This window comes from Fusarium odoratissimum (genome assembly GCF_000260195.1).
Source record: "Fusarium odoratissimum NRRL 54006 unplaced genomic scaffold supercont1.1, whole genome shotgun sequence".
Lineage (NCBI taxonomy): Eukaryota > Fungi > Ascomycota > Sordariomycetes > Hypocreales > Nectriaceae > Fusarium > Fusarium odoratissimum.
In genome coordinates this window covers 1,491,791-1,512,643 of record NW_022158687.1, presented here as the reverse complement: position 1 = coordinate 1,512,643, position 20,853 = coordinate 1,491,791, and the positions used below count along the sequence as shown (strand labels likewise).

Here is a 20,853-nt window from a genome sequence, read left to right as displayed (position 1 = left end):
AGTTTTCTTAACCCCCCGGCTCGAGGCTGGGGTATCGTTTAGTGACTTTTGCAAACTTGCCTGGTGGCGGGGGGACGTTTCTGATTACCTACCTTAGGTACTTAGCATACGACATGTCTGATTGCAGGTTTTCCTTGCAATTGAGGTCATCGAGATGAAGAACGAAATTAAATGTAGACATTTGCTCCGTCGAGCGCCAGGAATGGGCTGGCTTCAAGAGCTTGATCATAATCCATGTTTGGCTAAGGTAGGTCCAGCTTGGGGGAGGGGGGGGAACAAGGCAAGGTGCGGTAATAAGATAAGGTGCTGCAGGTCTTTCTCCAGAAGCCCAGCTCGCAATTTAGGAATTAATTACCTCGATGGCCATGCCTCATGCTAAGGTAAATGTCGCATAAATTCAGACATGGGCTGCCTTTTTAGCCTCGAACACCAACGAGATGAAGGGTCGACCAGGGTTATTTCCAAAACTCGTGGCTTTGCAACGGACGGTTAAAGAAGCGGGGACGCTTGGGCGTTGCCCTGTGGCTTCTTTTCCTCATACCTACCTACGGTAAGTAGGTACCTAGGTGCCCCGGTAGGTCAGATAAAAATCAGGAAACTTAAGCAGATAATTACAGGCAAAGTGTCCCGGTTTTTATCTGAACCGCTTAGGTAGTACCTTATAAAGAGATAGGTACCGCGCACGACCTTAGGTAAGCGCCTACCTGCCATCCTTGGTGATTATTTCTCTTTGAAATAAAGCTTCATTCTTAAAACAGAGTGGAAATAGGTACATAAAAACCAGAAGTGATTAAGAAGACTATTCCAAACAGTTCACTGTTTACAATAACCTCTAAAACCTTGCATCAGACACAACTAAGGTATCAAGCAACCTACTCTATACCTAAACTTCTATTCCCTGATTTTCTTTTTTTCTACTCTGTTTGGCCCATGCTTCCAACTCACGTTCGATTGAATGTGCACTTGCGCTGCATGCGTGGCCGCTAAACACTAACATCCTTGCATCTGCCTAAGAACCGTTGATGTGGGTAGTCCAGGGTTCCAGAAGCCGCTTCTCCTATTGGCTGCTTCTCTGGTTTCAAAACCTTGAGTTCCAGTCGGGAAGGAGCATGGTCCATTTTGTCGCCATCCAGCATCCACATCAACATGGACTTTGACATCCACAATTTTCTTCCACACCCACAATCCCGTCCCGTCTTCCGTTGTCGGGTTGTCAGTGACACTGCACGCTCTTAGCTCATGTTCACAAGCTTACCGACTTTTATTATCAACCTAGGTAGGTCAATCATATTCTTTGACTTGGGGAAGAGTACGGATAGTAACCAAGAATGCCTGAAGAGAAATGCCTACCTGTCTGCCAACCTACCAACTTAGGTACACAAGAGGAATGGATGACCAGGCCCCTCCGGTTCTGACTTCTGACAGCCCTCCAAAAGAGCTTGGGCCAGGCCCAGGGTACCTTAGCTACCCAGCTTTTACCAGGCGACTACACCTCACTATCTCCATCTCACTTACCTCCTAGCTTCCTTCATTGCCATGGGATTGGGTAAATTGTCCCGGCTATACTAAACTTTACTACCCAGGATATGGTAATAGCATGACGCCTCAGCCAGGCTCTCAGCTTCACAATATCATCTCGGCAAAGACAGATAAAAACGCTTGATCAATGCTTCCCAAGGCCACTCAAATTTCCGCTGATCTCGCAAGGTCGTAGTCGATCACCCATATGCAGGGAAGACCGTGTCTTTGGAGACTGATAAAGACGGACACGCAACCAATCTTCAGTACACCAGCATAGTCTCATACATACAGGTGCCTCCAGCACAACACCTCCATTTGCAGTAGCGTCGACAACAGGGGCGAACATGGGGTGACCTCCTCAGGTGCTGCTGGCCTTTTGCTCGTCAACTATCTTCCGCGCTTTATCACTTTGGTTCTCCGGTCATCTCATTTCTGACTCTGAACCAGATTAGACTAGACAACCCCGAGGGTTTCGGCCGGAACTTTTAGGCGCATTCGCCACATCATCCTAGCAATCTCTCTCCCTTGGACAATCTCAAACCCAGCCAAGCCCAGCCGAGAGCAAAGGAGTGAGAGCTACCTTGGGTCTGGGAATTGGTCAAGCTGCCTCACCAAACGTCCTCTTGTTCTTACCGCCAGGAAAATCACCAGCCCCACTGAATCTTCTCAGCCAAAGAATGAAACGAGATGGAGGGTCAAGCGCGTACTGAAGCTGTCCACGTTGCGGCGAGACATGGCGCTGCGATGAGAATGTGAAAAGAAACAATATCAAACAAAGACAGTACCAACGCTAAGGATCGGCCAACATGCACCACCCACGATGACAAGCGTGGGCGCAAAGCCACAGCAACGGCTTGAGCTACGCCCACGTTGTCTCAGTTCCTGCAGCCTCTCTACTCTATCCGTAATAAACAATGGCTCTCGAGAAATGTAACAGGCGGCACCAAAGCCAGATAGACATACTGTGCTCAGCTCTTGACACTCTCGTCAATTGACGCTCCTCCCGCTCGATAACCGTTGTACCTGGGAGGCTTGGCCACCTTCCATGACAGGGTTACGACCGAGAAGGGGCTACTACCCCGACAAGGCTACCATGGCAAGGTCACCGTGATGGAGCATGCGGACGAGGGGGCGAGCTGGGCCAGCAGGGCGAACGGGACGAACAGCTCGCGCAGGGTTGTGGTGCTGAAATCTCTCTCATGCCTGGACTCGTGGCTATTGCTAGGACCCGGTTGGTGGGTGGTTCCCCGCTGGTCTGTCATTGGGATCATGGCCCTGGGATACCTCCAACGACACTGACATGCCAATATTCGCACTGAGCTGTCCACCGCTTTACAACTGGCCACATACCGTGCCAATATGGGCTGAGAAGCACGGCCCTTTCTCACTCTGCCACCCAGTATTCAGATGAGAACCTCTCCTGTAATCAACTGAGTTCGACAGCGAATACAAAGCGTTGTACCCTGCGGCGCCCTTGCAATCCGCGCTTTATACCTGGCTGAATGCGGGCTCCAGACGGATCCAGGCCCAGAGACCGCACCGCATCGTTGTCGGCACTATCTCCAAATCTGCCGTGACGGGGGAGCTATGCCCCACCTTGCTCACTCTTTGCCCTCACTCCCTCGCTGTGCCTCACACATGGCCGGGGCCTTGGGGGGTGAGGGCCCAGCACAATGCAATGTCGTGCGCTCGTGCCCTCTGATAAATCTTGGCTCGTTCATTCGTCTTGATTTCTAACATCTCCACGAGAGCCTCCGGATCGAATTTTGATATTGCCCGTCCGGGGGGGCTCATGCTCTCGTCTTGTTAATTATTCCTTCTAATCCTCTCAGTCTCCTGCTTCGCGCGACGGCTGCCCGCCTTCTGTTGTGTACCACCGACAAATGGCCACTGGCAGATGCGAACAGTAACCAGCCAGCGAACTTCCCGGAAAGGCGACCAGTCATGCTCAGCAGCTCAAGCCCATTCAACAGGAACTCATAGAAAAGTCGACTCTGGACGAGATGAGATGATCTGGTCCAGAGATGAGCCGGGATGACTACACTCCACGGGGCCTATCCGACCCGGAGTCCCATCTTGATCTTGCCGGCCAACGTCAGCGACCTCAGGTTGATACAGGCACTGGGTCGGAGGCAGTTGCACCGTCACCAAACCATCAAGGTCGACACGTTACTCTCAATGCCATTGTCGAGGTCGATATGCTGCGGCGCAAACTTCGTGCCCTCGAAAATCTTGTCGAACGTTACGGTACGCTCTGTTCCGCTTTTCATTATCTTGGAGCGCTGTCACCATGATTTTTGTCTTCCACAGTCTGTGGCGAATATATCGAGTCATATCTAATTCTCACTTTTGTAGGCATTTCATCACACATCCCCTCTCTTTCTGAAGCTGAAGAAGCGCGGGCTCTCCAGTACCGTTGTGAATGCCTCGAAGCTGCATGTAAGCAACAGAGTAAGTGAATAACCTCGCTGTGCACGGTCTATCTTGCAACCTCCGGTAGAGTATCTGATATGGATAGAACTAACAGTATAGACATGGACGTTGCCCGCGCTCTAAAAGGCTCATCTCCATTTCCACCACCTCAAGAATATACATCATGGCTCGATCATCATCTTGCGCATCATGATCGAGTAACACACTCTTTCCCCTCAGCGGCTTCTACTTCTATTACCAACTTCTCGAGGGCACCGTTTAAGTGTTGGCATGAACAATGCATCCACTATGTCTATGGGTTCTCGACGCATCTGGAACGGGACAATCACCTTCGACTGCACTTAACGAAGAATGCAAGTGAATCTGGATCATTTGTGCCAGCCCAGAGCTCTTCGAATATTTCCGAAATACCAGAGACGGGCGGCGGTGCTCTGCCTCGGGACCGGTTGCCGCCTATTCAACCTCCAACCACACTCGTAACGACTAATCTCCCTCCTCTGCCATTCCCGACACCCTCAACCGCCTCCACAGCGACGACAAGAAGGGACCACAGCTCAAGCTTCTCCTTCTCAGACCCCAAAACTGCGCTGTCAAGAAGCGGCGAGGAAACCACATCTGACCCACAGCTGCCTCCTCTTAAAAGAGCTCGCGTCGGACATGATCGTCTGAAGTCAATAGGAGAGCTGAAGCTCCTCCACAACAATGACCCGTGTCTTCGATGTCGAGCTTCGAACAGACCGGTAGGTCCCACCATTATCTGCTGAGTGACCTTAAGTGCTTACCATTCTAGTGCGACGCAAATAACCCCTGTTCCCGATGTTCGGGGATGCCGTCATCCGAGTCCGAGGCACATTGGAGTATCTTAGGATGTTATCGTGGATCAGTGACCTCTCTTGTTGATGTTTTGCTTCAAGGTACCGGTCATTCTTTGTCCAGCTTCCCGCTTTAGCTGACCCTTGATAGGATCGTTCGCCTGGTCACAACCTCAAACACCGCTAACACCCTCTTATCCTCGGCGAGGAAGCATCAACGACCAAATACTCGCTCAGAACCCCACTTTGTCGGCCGTAAAAAGACCTGCCTGGAGGCTTGATTTTCAGGATACTTTTTGGTGGCAGGATGGAGAGCCTGGCCTTGACGAGCGTATTAACCAGCCTCTAGGTCCTGGGTACCACGATCAAGGGACACCGCCACCTGTCCTGCAGCTCATTGCTTCTAGCCCAAGTTTCCGGGGTGCTGCCTTTGATCTTCTGGAGCTGTTGAGTGCCAGCGGTCAACTTTCGATGTCCCGGGAAGAGGAACAGACGACACATCCCTCGCTTTTTCGCGTGAAGCAACTCTTGCGCGAAATCATATTTTACGATACCTCTCAGCCAAGTCAGTTACTACGGAGCGAGGGCACCTATCTTCCGCGCACGCCTGTCGATCGTCGCCCGTCTACCGAGCGCAATGTTTCCTTGAGGGAGTGCACACGACGGTACTTGATCTCTTTGGATTTCGCAACTTCTATTTTACCTACTATGGACCTAAGGCAATGGCTAGGGGTTTTCATTTCGATCTGCATCTTTAGTGCTGTTAACACCATATTGGTTGACATTGCCTTGTCGTTTCAGGGAAGCGATCCATCGCAGGCCAGCACAACACCCACGGAACGACCTGACCAAGTCATTCGAAGTGTCTACCAAGCTTTGGTCTCTCTATTCGCCGCTTCAAATGATCCTTTATCTAATGTGTCTGAGCTCGAAGACCCCATTGCCCGTAACGTTGCAAGAATCATCCGTCGGGATCAGTGGCCACCACGACATTTATTCTCGAGCTTTGATTTTCTCATGAATCTCGGTATGGGGGAAATCCCTAATTCTGGTTTCAACGGCTTTGTTTTACCCAGAAGGCAATCGTTAGATTTAAGGGGCTCGAGGGGTTTCCCCACAGCACAACTAGAGAGTACGACAAGACAGCATTACCTGAAGTCTACGCCATCCCTTAGTTCAGCAGGTCCATCGTCACAATACATACCTTCTGGATCGCGGTCGGATTTTCCTTTACCTGGTCAGTTCTCATTGCCAGGTGATGTTGGAGGACGCACCCGCAGACATACGATAGGTGACGATGTGTCACCACGCCTAGAATCCCGGCGACTTTCGGGTGAACCAATCTCCCCGTCAAGGTTAAAACCACCTTCTCGTCGAACTTCTTTGCGCCGCGTGTACTGCGACAAGTGTAATGAGCATCCAGATGGCTTCCGTGGTGACCACGAGTTACGCCGCCATATAGATGCCAAACATTCGGCCACGGTCAAGCGATGGGTTTGCAAAGAACCCAAGAACCAAATGCCTTCTGCCCCTCAACCAGTGATTCCATTGTCAAGATGCAAAGCATGCTTAGCACAAAAGCGCTATGGCGCATATTATAACGCTGCTGCACACCTCCGCCGCGCACACTTCCGACCTCATCGAGTGGGTAAAGCTAGTGGTGACTGGCCATCCATGAGCATTTTGAAGGACTGGATGCGAGAAGTGCGCCAATCGGTTGATGTTCCAGAAGAACATATCTCCAGCGGTGAAGACGACATGGATGAGTATCCAACACCCGCCGACTACAGAGATCCGATACCGCAACAAGTCCCCGCGATTCCCGATGCATTACCAGCAGTTTCTGCCTTAGGTCCATTACTTTCGTCGAGTTCTATCGAGCCATCAATACCGATCGAACGAGCAAGTCCGTCTCGAAGGCCTACTGAAAATCGCACCAGGTGCCCTCATCCGGATTGTGGTCGTGAGTTTCGTGACCTGGCCTCTCACATGCTTACACACCAAGAAGAGCGGCCTGAAAAATGCCCTATTGTAACATGCGAATACCACACGAAAGGATTCGCGCGCAAGTACGACAAGAACCGCCACGCTCTTACTCATTATCGTGGAACGATGGTGTGCCCATTCTGTCCTGGTGTTGGCAGCCCCTTCGAAAAAGTCTTCACTCGTGCTGATGTCTTCAAACGGCACCTAACTGCTGCCCATCAAGTTGACCAGACAGGCCATAGCAGCGGCCACCGGCTACCAGGGGGCGATGATCCTGTAGGCACGAAAGCAAGGTGCTCCATATGCAAGAACGGGTTTGGTACTGCGCAAGACTTCTATGAACATCTAGATGACTGTGTGCTTGGCGTAATTGTGCCAACTACAAATACATCAAGTCAGCCAACCCGGCTGCAAGGATCTCCCCAATAACATTTGACCGCAAAATGGGCTGTATAATTGACAGGACTACTACGATGTCCGATGAAAACTGAACGAACGAGACGGCTGGGATTATATTGAACGATAGGGGCAGTGAAGCGATTCTTTATTCTTCATTCTTCATCTACTACTTCTTCTTTTACCGCTCTCCCTTCTTCCCTTTTGTTATTTTTAGCATCATTAAGAGTATGTGCCTGGTGCACCGCAGGAATAAGTTTCGATTCTAGATACCACCAAGAGTTACGGCGGCATTGGTCGCATTTTTGTTTTATTATCAGCATATCCTTTGATCAGGCATTATATTTTTATATTTATATTATAGTCTAGTACGCAACTTGGAGTTGCAACTGGCCCATTATCGTTACATCACTTGTATGTCACCAAACCTCTGATCATTGGTCGGACAAGAACGAGATACGAGATACGTATTGTGAAAAGCCGAAGTCTGATATATGATTCATCCAAGCCCCCCTTTTTAAACATACATCATAATAATACCTCCCACACATATCAAAAGTGACATACGCAAACTTTTAAATTCCGAAACCAGGAATTACTAACTAATGATATATTAAACCCAGACGCCAAGCTCATGCTGTAAACCGCTCACTGCTACATGTTTAAATATGTGTAATGCAGTGATTCGCTACGAATACGACCATGCTTGGACATGATCACTTCGAATTAGAATCATCGGACGGCACAGCCGTCTTCTCGTTAATTGGGTCAACCATGAGAGACTCGTCGCGACGACCACTGTGCTTGGGGCTAGAGCGCTTGAAGAATTCGTGAATCTCAGGCGAGAACTCGCCGTCATTGGGCATAGCACCTTCAGTCTCCTTAGGACCGCGGCTGGCCTGGACAAGCTCCCATTCGGTACGCATATCCTGGACCTTGGCCCGCCAGTCAGCCTCGGGGTCGTAACTCTTACCGAGACCTCGGAAGCGCTCCCAGAGAGACAAATGAGTAGGGTTGACAGCAACACCGTGGTACTCACTCTCCTTGCCATCCCGAATATAGTACCAGCGGCGCTCCTGCTCCTTAAGATCAAGACCAGTAGTATCGGGAAGAAAGATCCATGTCAGAAGCATGCCAGCGAGACCAAACCATGGGACGACGTAGAATTTAGTCTGGTCATCAATGTAGTTGTAGAGAACGGAAGCGAGAAGAGCGCCGGATTTGCCGATACAGGCGGAGAAGCCGTGGGCAGTAGCACGGATGGGCGTGGGGAATACCTCACCAGCCACGAGGAAGGTGACCGAGTTGGGACCGAATTGGTTGAAGAAGGACGAGATGAAGTACATGGCCTGGAAAGAATGGATTCCCGCAGGACTGGTGTAGTAGTCGAACTTGAAGGCGGGAATAATGAACATCAGGAAGCACATGAAGAAGCCCACTTGCTGCATCATCTTCCGGCCGTACATCTTGTTGTCGATGAGAAGAGATGCGAGATAGTAGCCAGCCAGGGAGACGGTGATATTGACAAGGTTCCAGGTCCAAGTGGTGAAGATAGACTTGCTGTCAGGAGAGATGACCTTGATGAATTGACCCTGGAAAAGCTTGTTGCCGTAGAAGAAGACATCGTTGCAGAACCAAGTACCAGCAGTAGCAAAGAGACGTCCACCGAAGTTGGTAAAGCAGTGGCGAAGAGCGTTCACGTCATAGCCGGTGACGTTAGAGCGCTTCTTTGCCTCAGCGAGCTGCTTACCAGCGCTGCGCATGCGGTAAGTACGATAGTAGAGGAGCCAGAGCGTACCGATGGCAGGGAATGCAAAAGACAGTCGGAAAGTATACTGGGCAGCCGACTTGCTGTAGGGAGGCGAACTCTTGCCGTTGTTGAAGATGGCGAGCAGAACAATGAGAATGACCTGGTTCACGAACTGGCCCCAGCCCTGCATGAGGAAAGCCGTGGTGACACGGCGACCACGATGCAGACGATCTTCACGAGTCGAGATCCTTCCACCAGAAGAAACACCTTCAAGAGAAGAAGTTGCTGTAATGGGGTACTCGCCACCAACACCGAAACCGTAAAAGAAGAGAGACCAGGCATAACAGATAACCCAGCCTTGAAGGGTAAGTCCCCATGAGGCAGTGAGCATGAGCAGACCGACAAACATGATGGCAGCATCCTGAATGAGGCCCCATCGGCGACCGACCCAATCTCCCATAACCTACGAGCAGTCAGTACAATCCACCATATACAATAATAAAAGGGACAGAAAGTACTTACACCAACAACAGCCTGGCCAACCATGATACCGATAATTTCAAGGTATGTCACGGAGGCAATCCAATTATGAGAGCAGGTAGTGGGTTCCTTGCCCCAACAATCAGGCCAAACGGCCTTGAAGAGAGGCTCAAGGTTGCCAATGGAGAAAAGGACATAACCTTCCAGACCAAGACCGGCGCCAGGAATGACAGCATGGCGGAAATACCACGAGAAAGGTGATAGAGGATCCTCCTTAAACATAGACCAAGCAGTCTTGGCCTCCTCCTTGGCAGCATCGTTGTCTACCTTTGAAACGAACCGATAACGCTGGGCCAGTGGCAGATCAGCCCAGTAGACACCGTCCTCAGTGTAGGAGTCGTCTGGGCGGGTTACATGGCTGAAGATGCGACGCTCATCAGCAGTAGCATAGGCGATAGGCTCATCTGAGATGTGCTCAGAATCGCTGTCTGGAGGACCGTGCGGGACAGGGATCTCGCCTGGGATTGTAGACTCATGATGATGGTGCCTATGAACCATTTTGAGAGAAGGCGGTTGGAGCCTCGGGTTGAGATCCAAGTGTGATGGTGATCAAATGAGGTGCTTAATTTAAGGGGATCCGATAATTGTGCACGGGGTTTGTTGTTCTGAGGAGGCAGGAATAACTAGATGGAAGAAGATGTATATTCCATGCGCAAAGCGGAAATGCTAACCACCAAGGGAGGGAAAAAGTTTTATACTGGAGGCAAAGAAGAAGTGCCGAAGGCCCGAGTTAGATGGGTCGGGGACAATTGAGGAATTCAAGACTTGGAATTGCCTTGTCTTGGCTCTGGAGAGAAACGGGAACCCAACGGCTTTCAAGGCGCGAGGAAGGGCAGTATTTGAACTACATCACGACCGAGATAGACAGCAACAAGAGCTCGGATATTCAAGACGAGTGTGACGGGCATCTTGAAGAAGCACCAGCCAGTAAGAAGACGTAAATTAACCTCGTGGGAGAACGTGTGGACGAAAGTCGATCTCTGGGGTCAAATTCGGAGGGTGTGCAGCATAGGATAGCTCCCGTGTCCCGTTCCTTGACCGAAAGCAACTGTCGCCGCCTCGTCTTTGCCTCAGGGACCAGAGCTTGAGCTTTGCGGCAATGTACCGACGTATGCGCGCGTGGGCGTTAGAGGGAGATGGAGCTGTCGAAACAGAGAGAAAAAGCGGGCTATAGGTTTAGCTCTAGAACTATGTAAGAAACACCAGGGGTGGGTGACATGGCATTGGGTGGGCAATGCATGATGAGATCCGCCGGTTGGGTCATGATGGGATGGGATGGAACCCCCCATGTCCTCTGGTATCCTTATCCATCAGAAGCCGAGAGAGATCCAGGCCAGATCCTGAGCCACGGACAGCCGATTTTTATAGATGCATGTTATTGGCGTTTGAAAGCGCACAATGCGGCGCGACAGCAGGGGATTGGGCATTGTCAATCACAATCAAGGCGTGATAAAAGTCCAAAGTCATTGATGACGATGACTAGAGGCAATGACGTCGTTGTGTACCTAGACTATGGATGAGGCTCACACAAATCGAGGCTTGGGGAGGAGCACGTTTTCAACACCGAAGCGTAACAGGCTGGAGGCTGGAACAAGAGGATCCAATTCGGAGAAGGAAGAACCTGGGGTTCGCTCATTATCTTGAGAGGGCAGCCACGCACGCGAGCAAAAGCGCGCAAGAGACAGGCAGAGACGTTGGCTCAATTCGCAAAACACCAGGCGCGACCCGGATAAAACGGCATCTACGAGACCCGCCTGACTTGTTTCGGCCGACGCCGTTGGCAGGGAGCGAGGTCGATCTCTGCTGGAAAAACTCGCATCATGGCATTGAAGAGTTGAGAGTCAGGGTCTTGACCCTCTAAAATGGAAAATTCTATGGATCCTCTTGACTTGCTTCAGCCATTGAGCTTCTGTTGTTTCGAGGCGCTTTGAATGTCTCGCGTTCCGCACCACTCATTTTACGGCCCGTTTTCTTACTTGACCTGTCTGTGCCTTTTTGATTCAGAACCCTTTCTGCTGCCTCCCACCTTTGTTTTGTTTTTGTTTTTTTACCTTTCGGTGTCCTATTCCAGACACCGGGAGATAGTTTAATTCATGCCTATCACTACATATCACGGATATTCGGCCTCCTCGTTGTCCTTTTGTCGTTTGCTTCCCTTTGATACCTGTCGACCGATGCCAAGCCTTTCCCTTTCTGCTATTTCCATTTCCCGCCTCGGCGCTGTCGGGAGCCGCAGCTGCGCGTCTCGGCATTGGTGCTCTAGGCCTAAATAGGGTAGATTCAGGAAAAGTTCGCTGCATGAAAAACTGGAGAGAAGGTACAAAAGTACATCTGGTGGGTCCTCTTTCGACGACATCCACCTAATGCGGAAAGAGGTCGTGTGAGGTCGTTGTGGTGGGATCGACGGGTCCCTCTCGCCAGCCTACATGCCTCGGTCAGTGCAACCTTCCCACACACACACTCATGGACCAAGAAAAGACCCTGTGCCCAACTCAATTCACATGCTGGATCATGCTCTTACCCATGGTGTCTAATCTTGTTGCTTTAAGGGTAAAAGCTTAACAAAAGCTTAATTTTCTGCGTCGATACCAAATTACGTCCTGACTTAACTACTAACATAAACCTGCGTGCGAGGCTTCGTGGCAGGCTACAATGTCTGCTCATGGTCTAGAATAGCCGGCAAAAAGACAAATACCTCCATCGCTGCTAATCAGACCCCGCTTCCACTCCGTAGCCTGTAATCTTTTACGTACTGCATCTGTCTAGTCACTCCCTCAGCTCATCTTGACAACCTTCGCATAACAGGCAGCCCGCGACGAGATGCACTAATAAAAAGTCAGACACCAACTAGTCCACAATCTTATACCGAGAACTTCTTGTCTGCATCTAGAAACTTGTCGCGTGTGTAACATTTCTCTTTTTCTAGTTACTTCCTTGTATCGGTATCACTGTCAAACCAGTGGCCATCGAGTGATGGCTTATTACAAACACGCAGGTCATCCATTACTGATGATGCAGCACTTACAATAACTAACAAAAATTGGTGACAGACAAGTGTCCCAGATGCCTACCTACCTCGTGCAAGCAACTCGAGCATCTTATCCACCCTCCTGCTGTATACCCCCTCTCAACTTCTCCAACCCTCCCCCATTCTGTAATAACCATAACACATATGCATACTGAGTTGGTGGATAACACTCCCACAATCCCCTCCACAATGAAACTATCTGACGGTTTTTCTGCTGGGATTTACTTGATTGTCATTTGTTGTCGAAGCTGCCTCGACGGAATATTCACCCATGACTACCGACCCTGGGCTATGATCAATCCCTCTCTCTTCACATTTCCTTTGCTTTTGCTTTGACCGGACCTACCACTGTGGGTTAAGATGAAATCTTCATACGCTATGATTATCTTTCCTCTTCGTTAATTCTGTTCCAGCTCCTTTAGTCTTGCTGACATGATACGTTTTTACGAATTGCAACTGAATAAACCACGCCATGGGTACAGGAAGTCGGCATTGCATGCGCAGTATACTAATCTGAAATACTCGCCGTGGTATGCTGGGCTTGGAACTGTACGTGTGCGTTTAATCAAATCAACAAGCTAACAAGTGATTGTAGAAACAATTGAGTACCTAGTTATGATCAAATCCACAGTGATGGCCTTTATATCTGCTATATTGCTTCAGCACCTCTCCAGACATTCACAGACACCACCTCCTTTATATTTGTAGCCGGGGCCGAAGTGTCCATGCCTCAGTAGCTGCATCCTGATTTTTTGTTGTTGTTTTTATCCCCGTCAGTTTATATGGCCCACTTCTCATCTCTGCATAGCTCCTATCCCCAAGAAACACATGACAACTATGGCGAACTTGAGGGAAGCTCCAGTTCCTATATTGTGGGAAACCCTGGAGCATCTCACACAGATCAGTCTGTTCGCCTGCAACCCCCTCCTCCTGGTCGCCGGGCTATCCACTTGCATACGAAGCCTTCATCCTCAGTCCAAGTCGACTCACTTGTCATCGCTCAAACGCCACGCTGCATTTCATAGATACAAAGGAAATTCCAACTTGAAGATACTGAACGAAACATGCACAACATCTTCGTGGACCATGTCTACCCAGTAGCTCATTTCATGCACCGAGCCTGTATGGGAATTTTTATTTCCCAATTGGCCGTGGTGTCGCTTCCTCATCATCACCGCCATCGCCGTCTCCTTTGACAACTGTGAAAGGCCGAGGTGTGGCGTCTACACTGTCTGTTCCATCCTTGTCCGTCTTGGGCGTGACACCTTCAGCCTTCAGTCCTGCATCAGGAGGAGTACGTGCAGTAGCTTCCGCAACCACTTCACCATCCAGAACTCCAGTTTCCATCTCCTTTGAAGGCGTGGTCACGACTTGCGTCACAGCTTCAGGCGTGCTTTCTGAGCCTACCGTCAAGCTATCGTGACTGTTGGCTCGCATCATTTCGATGCCGAGCTTCGAGCTGGGCAGACCGGCTTTGCTCAGTATCTGCTGGCTATTGCGGCCGTGATGCTTTTCTCGACCACTTCCCAGTTCCTCGTCTTCATCATCAGCTGATTCGGTGCTCTCCAAAGTTCTCTGTTCAGGGCCTTCTCGTTTCCCTCTCAGCTTATCGTTGCCTCGTGGGCGGTGTTCCATATGAGCCGGTGCGGATTGCTGAGCAACGAGAGGAGGAACTCCCTTTCTTGGGGGTTCAGAGGCATCGTTGTTGTCTGTGATGTTCAAGCCACCCTCGTCCCATTCGTTTGTTGGCTTGCGACTAACAACAACCGGCAACTCATCAGTCGTCACAGATTCCGAATCACCAAAGAGCGATGATGTAATCGAGTCCTCACGGCTCGACATCATTGCATTTCCCAGTCGACTCGCAAAGATGGACGAGCCTGATGTCGGACTGTCTTCAAGTCGCGAGTTGGCTTTACGGATTCCCATTGGAATCGGGCGTGGCATGCTTGATGATTGACCTGGTGACTCGGGCCGCCACTGACACAATCCGCGCAGAACTTCAGTAAGTTTTGACGAACTGATGGGCTTCTCGATTAACGAATCAAAGTAGTGTGGTGCTTGAAGCTCTTTGAGGTAAGCTGTAATGGCCACAATCGGCGTGTGAGAATTGGCATTCTTGGTCTCCCGAATCATTCGTGCCACATCAGCTCCATTGATTTGAGGAAGCTGATACTCGAGGAAAATGACGTCAAACTTGATTTCACTCATCGAATATCGAACAGCTTCAGATCCATTTGGTACGGATATAGTACGGCATCTCAGCTTTTCAAGCAACTTCTCCATGACCATGCGAGATACCGGGTGATCTTCACAGATCAGCACATCAAGAGGCCGGAAAGTAGGGCCTCCATCAAAGGCAATCTGTGAGAGCCGCCTTGAGCTTTGTCTGCGCCTCTGTACTCGGAGAAGAGCATTATGCTTCTCGCCTTCGTTATCTGATGAGGATGGTGACATGTCAAAGACCTGGCTTCTCCGATTTCGATGATGGTGCATTATGTCAGAAGCAACGGGACTGCCGTCCTGAGATTGAGAGCCCACAGTAAGTGATCTCGAACGTCCGGCAGATGAATTGCTAGACTGTCGTGGTGTTGATATAGTTTTTTGGGGGGACAGTGACAAAGGAGGTGGCGCTGCACTGCGACTCTGGACTGGAGACGATGCTGCGACCGTTGTGGCGGCCTTTTGCAGGCTTGGGGGCACCTTGGGTATCTCGAATGCCGAGCTTGGCTGCAGAGATGCGGCAGTTGATTGGTGAGATAGGCTGGAAGAGTTACTTGATGCTTTTCGTCGTCCATCGGCACCTTGACCAGCGACAAATGAAACCAACAACGGTGATGAGGGTTGGGAGGCTCGGTTGGGAGACGCACTTGTATGACCAAATCCAGACGGCGATTGTGCTCGATTTGTCGCCTTGGCGTTAGAGATAGTTCTGGAAACAGGGTTTGATAGGACAGGGCTGCCTTCGAGCGACGGCCCTGGTGATATAACATTGCTGGATGCCCCGGGACTAACGGATGTTCCTTTACTTTGCGTGGCTAGCGCCTCGGCTCGCAACTTTTGGATCACGTCCTTGTTGGCCTTCTCCAACACAGGTAGGTTCTTGAATGAAAATGAGCCGAAGTCATCCATCGCCACCGGCTCGCTCAAACGTCTCGATTTCAAATCGCGGACATGTGGGGGAATATGCAGTGGCATCAATTTTCGGTTTATAGAGTTGACCTGAGACCGGACCCGCGAAAGCGCATCGTGTGGCCGTTCGGCGTACTCAGAACCAGCTGCGGAGGACTGAGGAGACGCCTGATCTTCCATCTCCTCCGCAAAAGACTGCAACACTGCCCCTCTGGCGTCGAAGTATTCTGTATCCTCGGGATTCTCAGGCTGTGGGACAAATTGAGCTTCGTCCTCCAAAAGCGTTTCCCAATTGACATCCTGGAACCAAGGGTGATGGCGAATCTCTTCACCACCAGAGGCGAACTTATCATCGCGATTGGAGCCTAGGCGTTGGTGAGGCTCCATGCACAGGAGCTTATTGATCAAATCTTTTGCCTCTTCGGAAATGGGCTCACATTCATTCTCGTCAGGCCACTGAATCTTCCTCGCTAAGATATTCTCAAAAACCTCTTCGGCCTCACCGGCATGAAACGGTGGGATACCATAGAGGAATTCAAACAAAATACAACCGACCGACCACCAATCGCTGGTTTCATCTTGTTTGTCACCCTTTATAGTTTCGGGGGCGAGGTAGTCAGGTGTTCCCACGAAACGTCTATTTGTATCCTCAGGGTTGAAAAGCGCCATTGGAGGTGGCATCATGTTGGAGAGTGGTAGAGAGTTCCTGGCATGGCTATCCATGCTCATTCTCGAACCAACACTCATGGGTAGATCGGGTGAGCCTTGCGCAACTGCCTCCTCATCTAGCGGTGACCTGACGCTGTTGGATTGGGATGCTATCTCTGCGTCATGCAAGGAAAAGTTGGTGACCATACGGGCAAGTGTCTCACTACCACCACTGTCACTTCGGTGTGTGCCTGATACTCGACGGGGCTCTTGGCCTAGACTGAAATAAGAAGGTTGTGCCAAGCTTCCAACTTCGGGTGTCATCTGAGGCGTCTGGCCAGGGGAATGGGTATGTCCGTGTAGATCAAGTGACGCTGATCTTGACGAAGCAATAGAGGCAGATCGGGCAAAGGGTCCTTGTTTGAGCAGGTCTGGCGTTCCATCAGAGTTTTCACTATTCAATGCTCGCTTTTGCCGGCCGACCAATCCCAAGCGAGACAAGCCAAAATCTGTAAGCTTAAGGTGGCCTTTCTGGTCAATAAGGAGATTGTCTGGCTTCAAATCACGATGAATAATGCCTCGGCTGTGAAGATGCTCAACTCCAAGGACAACCTCACCAAGATACTTCTTCACCCATTCTTCAGGGAGACCACCCAGAACTTTGATTAGCGAAGCACAATCCCCACCATTCAAATACTCCATCACCAGATATAGATAGTCCTTGCTCGAAAAAGTCCAGTAAAGCTTGGCAACAAAGTCGCTTTCCCCCTGCCACATCATAATAGCTCGTTCCGCTTTGACGTTGCCGACTTGGTTCTTGGCGACCATGTCAGCTTTCTTGAGTACTTTGATTGCGAAGTACTCTCCTGTAGACTTCTTCTTTGATAAATACACACTACCAAAAGCCCCCTTGCTGATAGGTTTGATAATCTCAAAATCTTTGATGGATGGCTGGGTTGGGCGAGGTTGTGGGGGTGCTTGATTTGCACCTAGGCGAGGCGATGGCGGAGGCTTCATGACGAAATCAGAAATGGCTGCTGAAGATTGCCTCCGGTGATGTCTGTGACTGTGTGTGGCAGGTGAACTAAAGTCACTGCCCGGAAGCATAGGTGACGCCTCTGGAGACACGACACCTTCTTGGGACATCGGAAATCCCCTTGCTTTGATGCGTAAGGGCGAAGACGGCTGTCCCGGTCTCGAGGGTGATTCCTGCCGGTGAGGGGAAGAAGTACCAGGTAAAATCAGACTCCTTCGGTGTCGCCTTCTCGTGCTCGCGGCGCGACGGAGGTCTCCAAATTCAGATATGGGTGATTCGGTCCTTGGTGCATTACGAGATGCCACTGATGACGATCGAAAGCTGCCCTCGCTATCAAGAAAGTCGCCTTCTAGGTAGACCGAGTCTCTACGAGTGTCTCGTGCCTGAACCCCAAGGCTACTCTGTCCGCCAAAGTGCGATCTGGGCGTAGGACACTCTTTAGGACTGCTGGATCTAGTAGAGGCCACAAAGGATGTTGGTCTTGATCGATCTTTGTTTTCAGACAGGTTCATTTGGCGTAGGGCCGTGGCTAGCGCAGATGGGCTGTTCAGGGGCTCCGTGAAGCTTTCGCTGCCTCGCTGCAGAAGATGCTGAGGCTCAGAGACAAGGGGTTCAGGAGGTATATCGTCGTCTTCTCCAGTACCTTCATCACATGTGTCACATTGTTCGTACTCGGAGTTGAGCCGTTCTTCTTCTGTCGAGTCGGTCAATTCGCCGTTGGCTATGCGAGCTGCCTTCCTCAGAGCCTCGTCGATACAATCTTGGACAAGGCAAGCAAGCTCGATACGAATACGTTCAGCATACTCGATAATTTTCCTGTGACGAAAGACAGCGTCGACCTTGTTCCTAGCAACCTTCTCCGTATCAGCGCACAACAGAGCCAATCCTTGTTCCTGCTCCAGAGTATTGGTGCTTGGTGATTGCCATTGCAGAACCTGTGATATTCGTGATTCGGATTGTGGGGATTGCGTTCTAAAATCGCCGCTTTGTTGGGTTGAGGACTCCTTTATCGCAGGTGTGCTAATCTCAATAGCGGTATCGCAAAGATCCATGAGCAGCTCGACAATTCGAGCCTGAGGTCGTCGAATAGCGAACGAGCGTGCCCTAGTATGCCCAAATCCTCCAGAACGTTCCCTCGATCGGGGCAATGAGCTACCAGGTGACGACTGGGTTGATGGCGGCGGCCCAATTGGCAAACCTTTGTATTCAGCGACCGGGACAGGCGTCTGATCACCAGCAAGTGACCTACTCTTGCGGGCCTCCAATGCGTCGAGCACCTTGACAATCGAATGCCGATGCTCAGTCAGGCTTTCCTGTGCCATTTGAACATCCATCTCGGCCCGATGTTCTTGCAAACACAAATCGGTGTGTTTCTCAAACCACCATCGAGGGATCTGGCGTTCACAAATGCGGCAGAGGACCGGTGGCGGAGGCTCTTGTTGTTCGGGGTCATCAAGTCCGCTCTCAGCAAGTTGAGTCAGATAGCTCGCCAGAACTTCAGCACCTGAGCCTAACGAGTCCACGATTACGTTGGGAAGGTCGATCTTGATTTCTCGTGGAGCTATCCAGGGGCGAATCATCCACATTGTCTAGACGAGATCAGTATTGCACAAAAAGCCAACATCGACGAATCTTACATGGCTCTCTCCACCCGAGACACTGTCGTATACCATAATGCCTTGGGCTTCAAGGTCCACAGCATGTGACTGCTCGTTCTCGGGGTCATTTTTGAGGTCGTCGACAGGCAAAAGCTTCGAGAGGGGTCCAAGATTGACAGCAAATCGGACTCGGTGGCTCCGAGAATCATCTTTCTTCATGGATTCGACAACTTCAGTGAACACATTCTTGTTGTCGCTAACTATCAGGTCGGAGATATGCAGGCCATTGACTGTCTCGAACTGGGTGCCTACAACATCAGTCCACGAGGGACTGACCCATTTAATTGTTCCATCGAGATTGAGGTCCACGATGGTATTGAGAGTCTGTTCAGCAGCTTCTCGAAGCTCCTCGCGCTCTTCCCGGATGTCCTGGCTCAAAGACCTCTCCATAGCAGTTGTTTGTTGTGCCCTTAGAGAGGCAACTGCCGGGGGTGCCAGGGTGGCGCCGGACGGGGAGTCCATCTTATCTCAAAAGCGACTGACGTGCAAACCAGAAATAGATAGTGCAATCGATGTTTCGCAGGTATCGTCGACCGTGGGATTTTGGGCCAGGGCCCGACGTCAGGATAGCTGGCAGCTCCAGCAGAAGCACAAGTGGGGAGACTCGGGGTCTGGCAAGGGCGCCAGAACTACAGACCCGCGAGACTCGGAGACATGACTGAGGGTCGACAGCGAGGGTTCTCGGGCTGACGCTGTACAAGTTCTAAGCATGAACCAGAAAATAAGGTCGAGATCGAATTATCCTAACGCCTGGAAGTCAAAGGGTGACTTTGTCTAAGCGTGCGAGCGCCTTCAGGTGTAGCCGAGAACGGGGCCAACCGTGATGGTACCGTACCGTGATCGTGACCGTGGGTACCTGCTCGAACAAGACGAGGTGAGGTAGAAGGCAGTCGACTTGAATTGATAGCACAATCGATAGATCTGGTTTTGAAGTTGCCTGGTCTATTCAGTCCTCGGGAGCTTGCTTAATACTGCAGAACGGGGGTTAAGAATCGCCGTTAAGCCTCGAAGGGGAAGAAAGACAAAGTTTGGCCTAGGTGAGCCATGGCTCCTTGGGCCATCGTGAAAGCGCGTTCCTCTCATGATACAATAAGCGGGGGAATGCACTGCTGGACCAATCACCACCCACCATCTCCCGGGAATCAAGCTCCTAGCCCTGCAAAGCTACAACATCTTGCGGGTATGGGTTTTTTTCACAGCGCTTTACTGAGGGTCCTGATGCAAGCTATGGCCTCCACCCATGATAGTTCCACTGGGCAGTGGGTGCCCGGCACCCGCTTTCCAATCAATGGCTTTGCGATCCATTGCTTCTTGAGCCCTGTTGATATCAACTGAATGCCCCCAATTTCATATGGATCTTTTATTCGCTATGCTCGCCAAACCGGAAATATGTAATACCAGGTAGTTACTCAAGTGATTTCCAATGACATTGACACCTATTGAAGTAATTCTGTCCATCAGAAGGATGACGGGGTACTGTGGGGTGGGTGTTTGGTTTGTTTGGCGTTCTACTATCACCAGCCTTTGTTAGGTCGGGCATTGTTTCATGCGATCCTAGGCCCGTCCCTGGAGGTCCCCCCCTCCATTTTCTTCCAGCAACGAAAGTTTTTGTCACATTGATAAAAGGGTGCAGTCGACGGGGTGGACAGACTAGAGACTGAAAGGGGGGAAACATTGAGATTCCTTCCTCCAGGTATCACACGAAAGGCAAGACATTGGGCTGTTCGTGTCGATCGAGATTCCATCCCCAAACTATCCTTCCATAAATCCATTTGAGAGCCGAAGAGGGACTTCGTGTGCCATCAGAGGGTAAAATATGGAAAAGTCTCTTTCATCAGGTGCCTCTTTTGGACTGCAGCACGAACATCGCAGAGAGTAAAACTGATGATCTCCGCCTCCTGTGGCAGCATCAC

The 20,853-nt window shown here is 50.6% G+C and overlaps 4 protein-coding genes across 7 annotated transcripts; 2 read left to right on the top strand and 2 right to left on the bottom strand.

Moving 5' to 3' along the window:
• Positions 1 to 2,199: 2,199 nt before the first annotated feature.
• On the top strand, positions 2,200 to 9,286 carry FOIG_00534 (uncharacterized protein). Of its 4 annotated transcripts, XM_031196744.1 has the most exons (5): positions 2,200 to 3,768; positions 3,877 to 3,972; positions 4,054 to 4,694; positions 4,745 to 4,868; positions 4,918 to 9,286. In XM_031196744.1, exons 1-5 carry the CDS (start codon positions 3,546 to 3,548, stop codon positions 7,179 to 7,181), a joined length of 3,348 nt encoding a protein of 1,115 aa, XP_031072511.1. In that variant the 5' UTR covers positions 2,200 to 3,545; the 3' UTR covers positions 7,182 to 9,286. The 4 variants fall into 4 exon arrangements, with proteins under 4 accessions (XP_031072511.1, XP_031072512.1, XP_031072514.1 ...); XM_031196745.1 differs by having other exon boundaries at positions 3,877 to 4,694; XM_031196747.1 differs by having other exon boundaries at positions 2,200 to 3,972; positions 4,918 to 8,782.
• Positions 5,361 to 10,642, bottom strand: FOIG_00533 (uncharacterized protein). Its single transcript, XM_031196743.1, has 2 exons — positions 9,421 to 10,642; positions 5,361 to 9,361 (listed from the first exon to the last, which is right to left on the bottom strand). Exons 1-2 carry the CDS (start codon positions 9,934 to 9,936, stop codon positions 7,865 to 7,867), a joined length of 2,013 nt encoding a protein of 670 aa, XP_031072510.1. The 5' UTR covers positions 9,937 to 10,642; the 3' UTR covers positions 5,361 to 7,864.
• On the top strand, positions 10,633 to 12,009 carry FOIG_00532 (uncharacterized protein). The gene has a single exon (XM_031196742.1). The coding sequence runs from the start codon at positions 10,955 to 10,957 to the stop codon at positions 11,297 to 11,299; it is 345 nt and encodes a 114-aa protein (XP_031072509.1). The 5' UTR covers positions 10,633 to 10,954; the 3' UTR covers positions 11,300 to 12,009.
• Positions 12,010 to 12,325: 316 nt separating this feature from the next.
• FOIG_00531 (AGC protein kinase) lies at positions 12,326 to 20,019 on the bottom strand. Its single transcript, XM_031196741.1, has 2 exons — positions 18,920 to 20,019; positions 12,326 to 18,871 (listed from the first exon to the last, which is right to left on the bottom strand). Exons 1-2 carry the CDS (start codon positions 19,400 to 19,402, stop codon positions 13,601 to 13,603), a joined length of 5,754 nt encoding a protein of 1,917 aa, XP_031072508.1. The 5' UTR covers positions 19,403 to 20,019; the 3' UTR covers positions 12,326 to 13,600.
• Between the last annotated feature and the right edge of the window lie 834 nt (positions 20,020 to 20,853).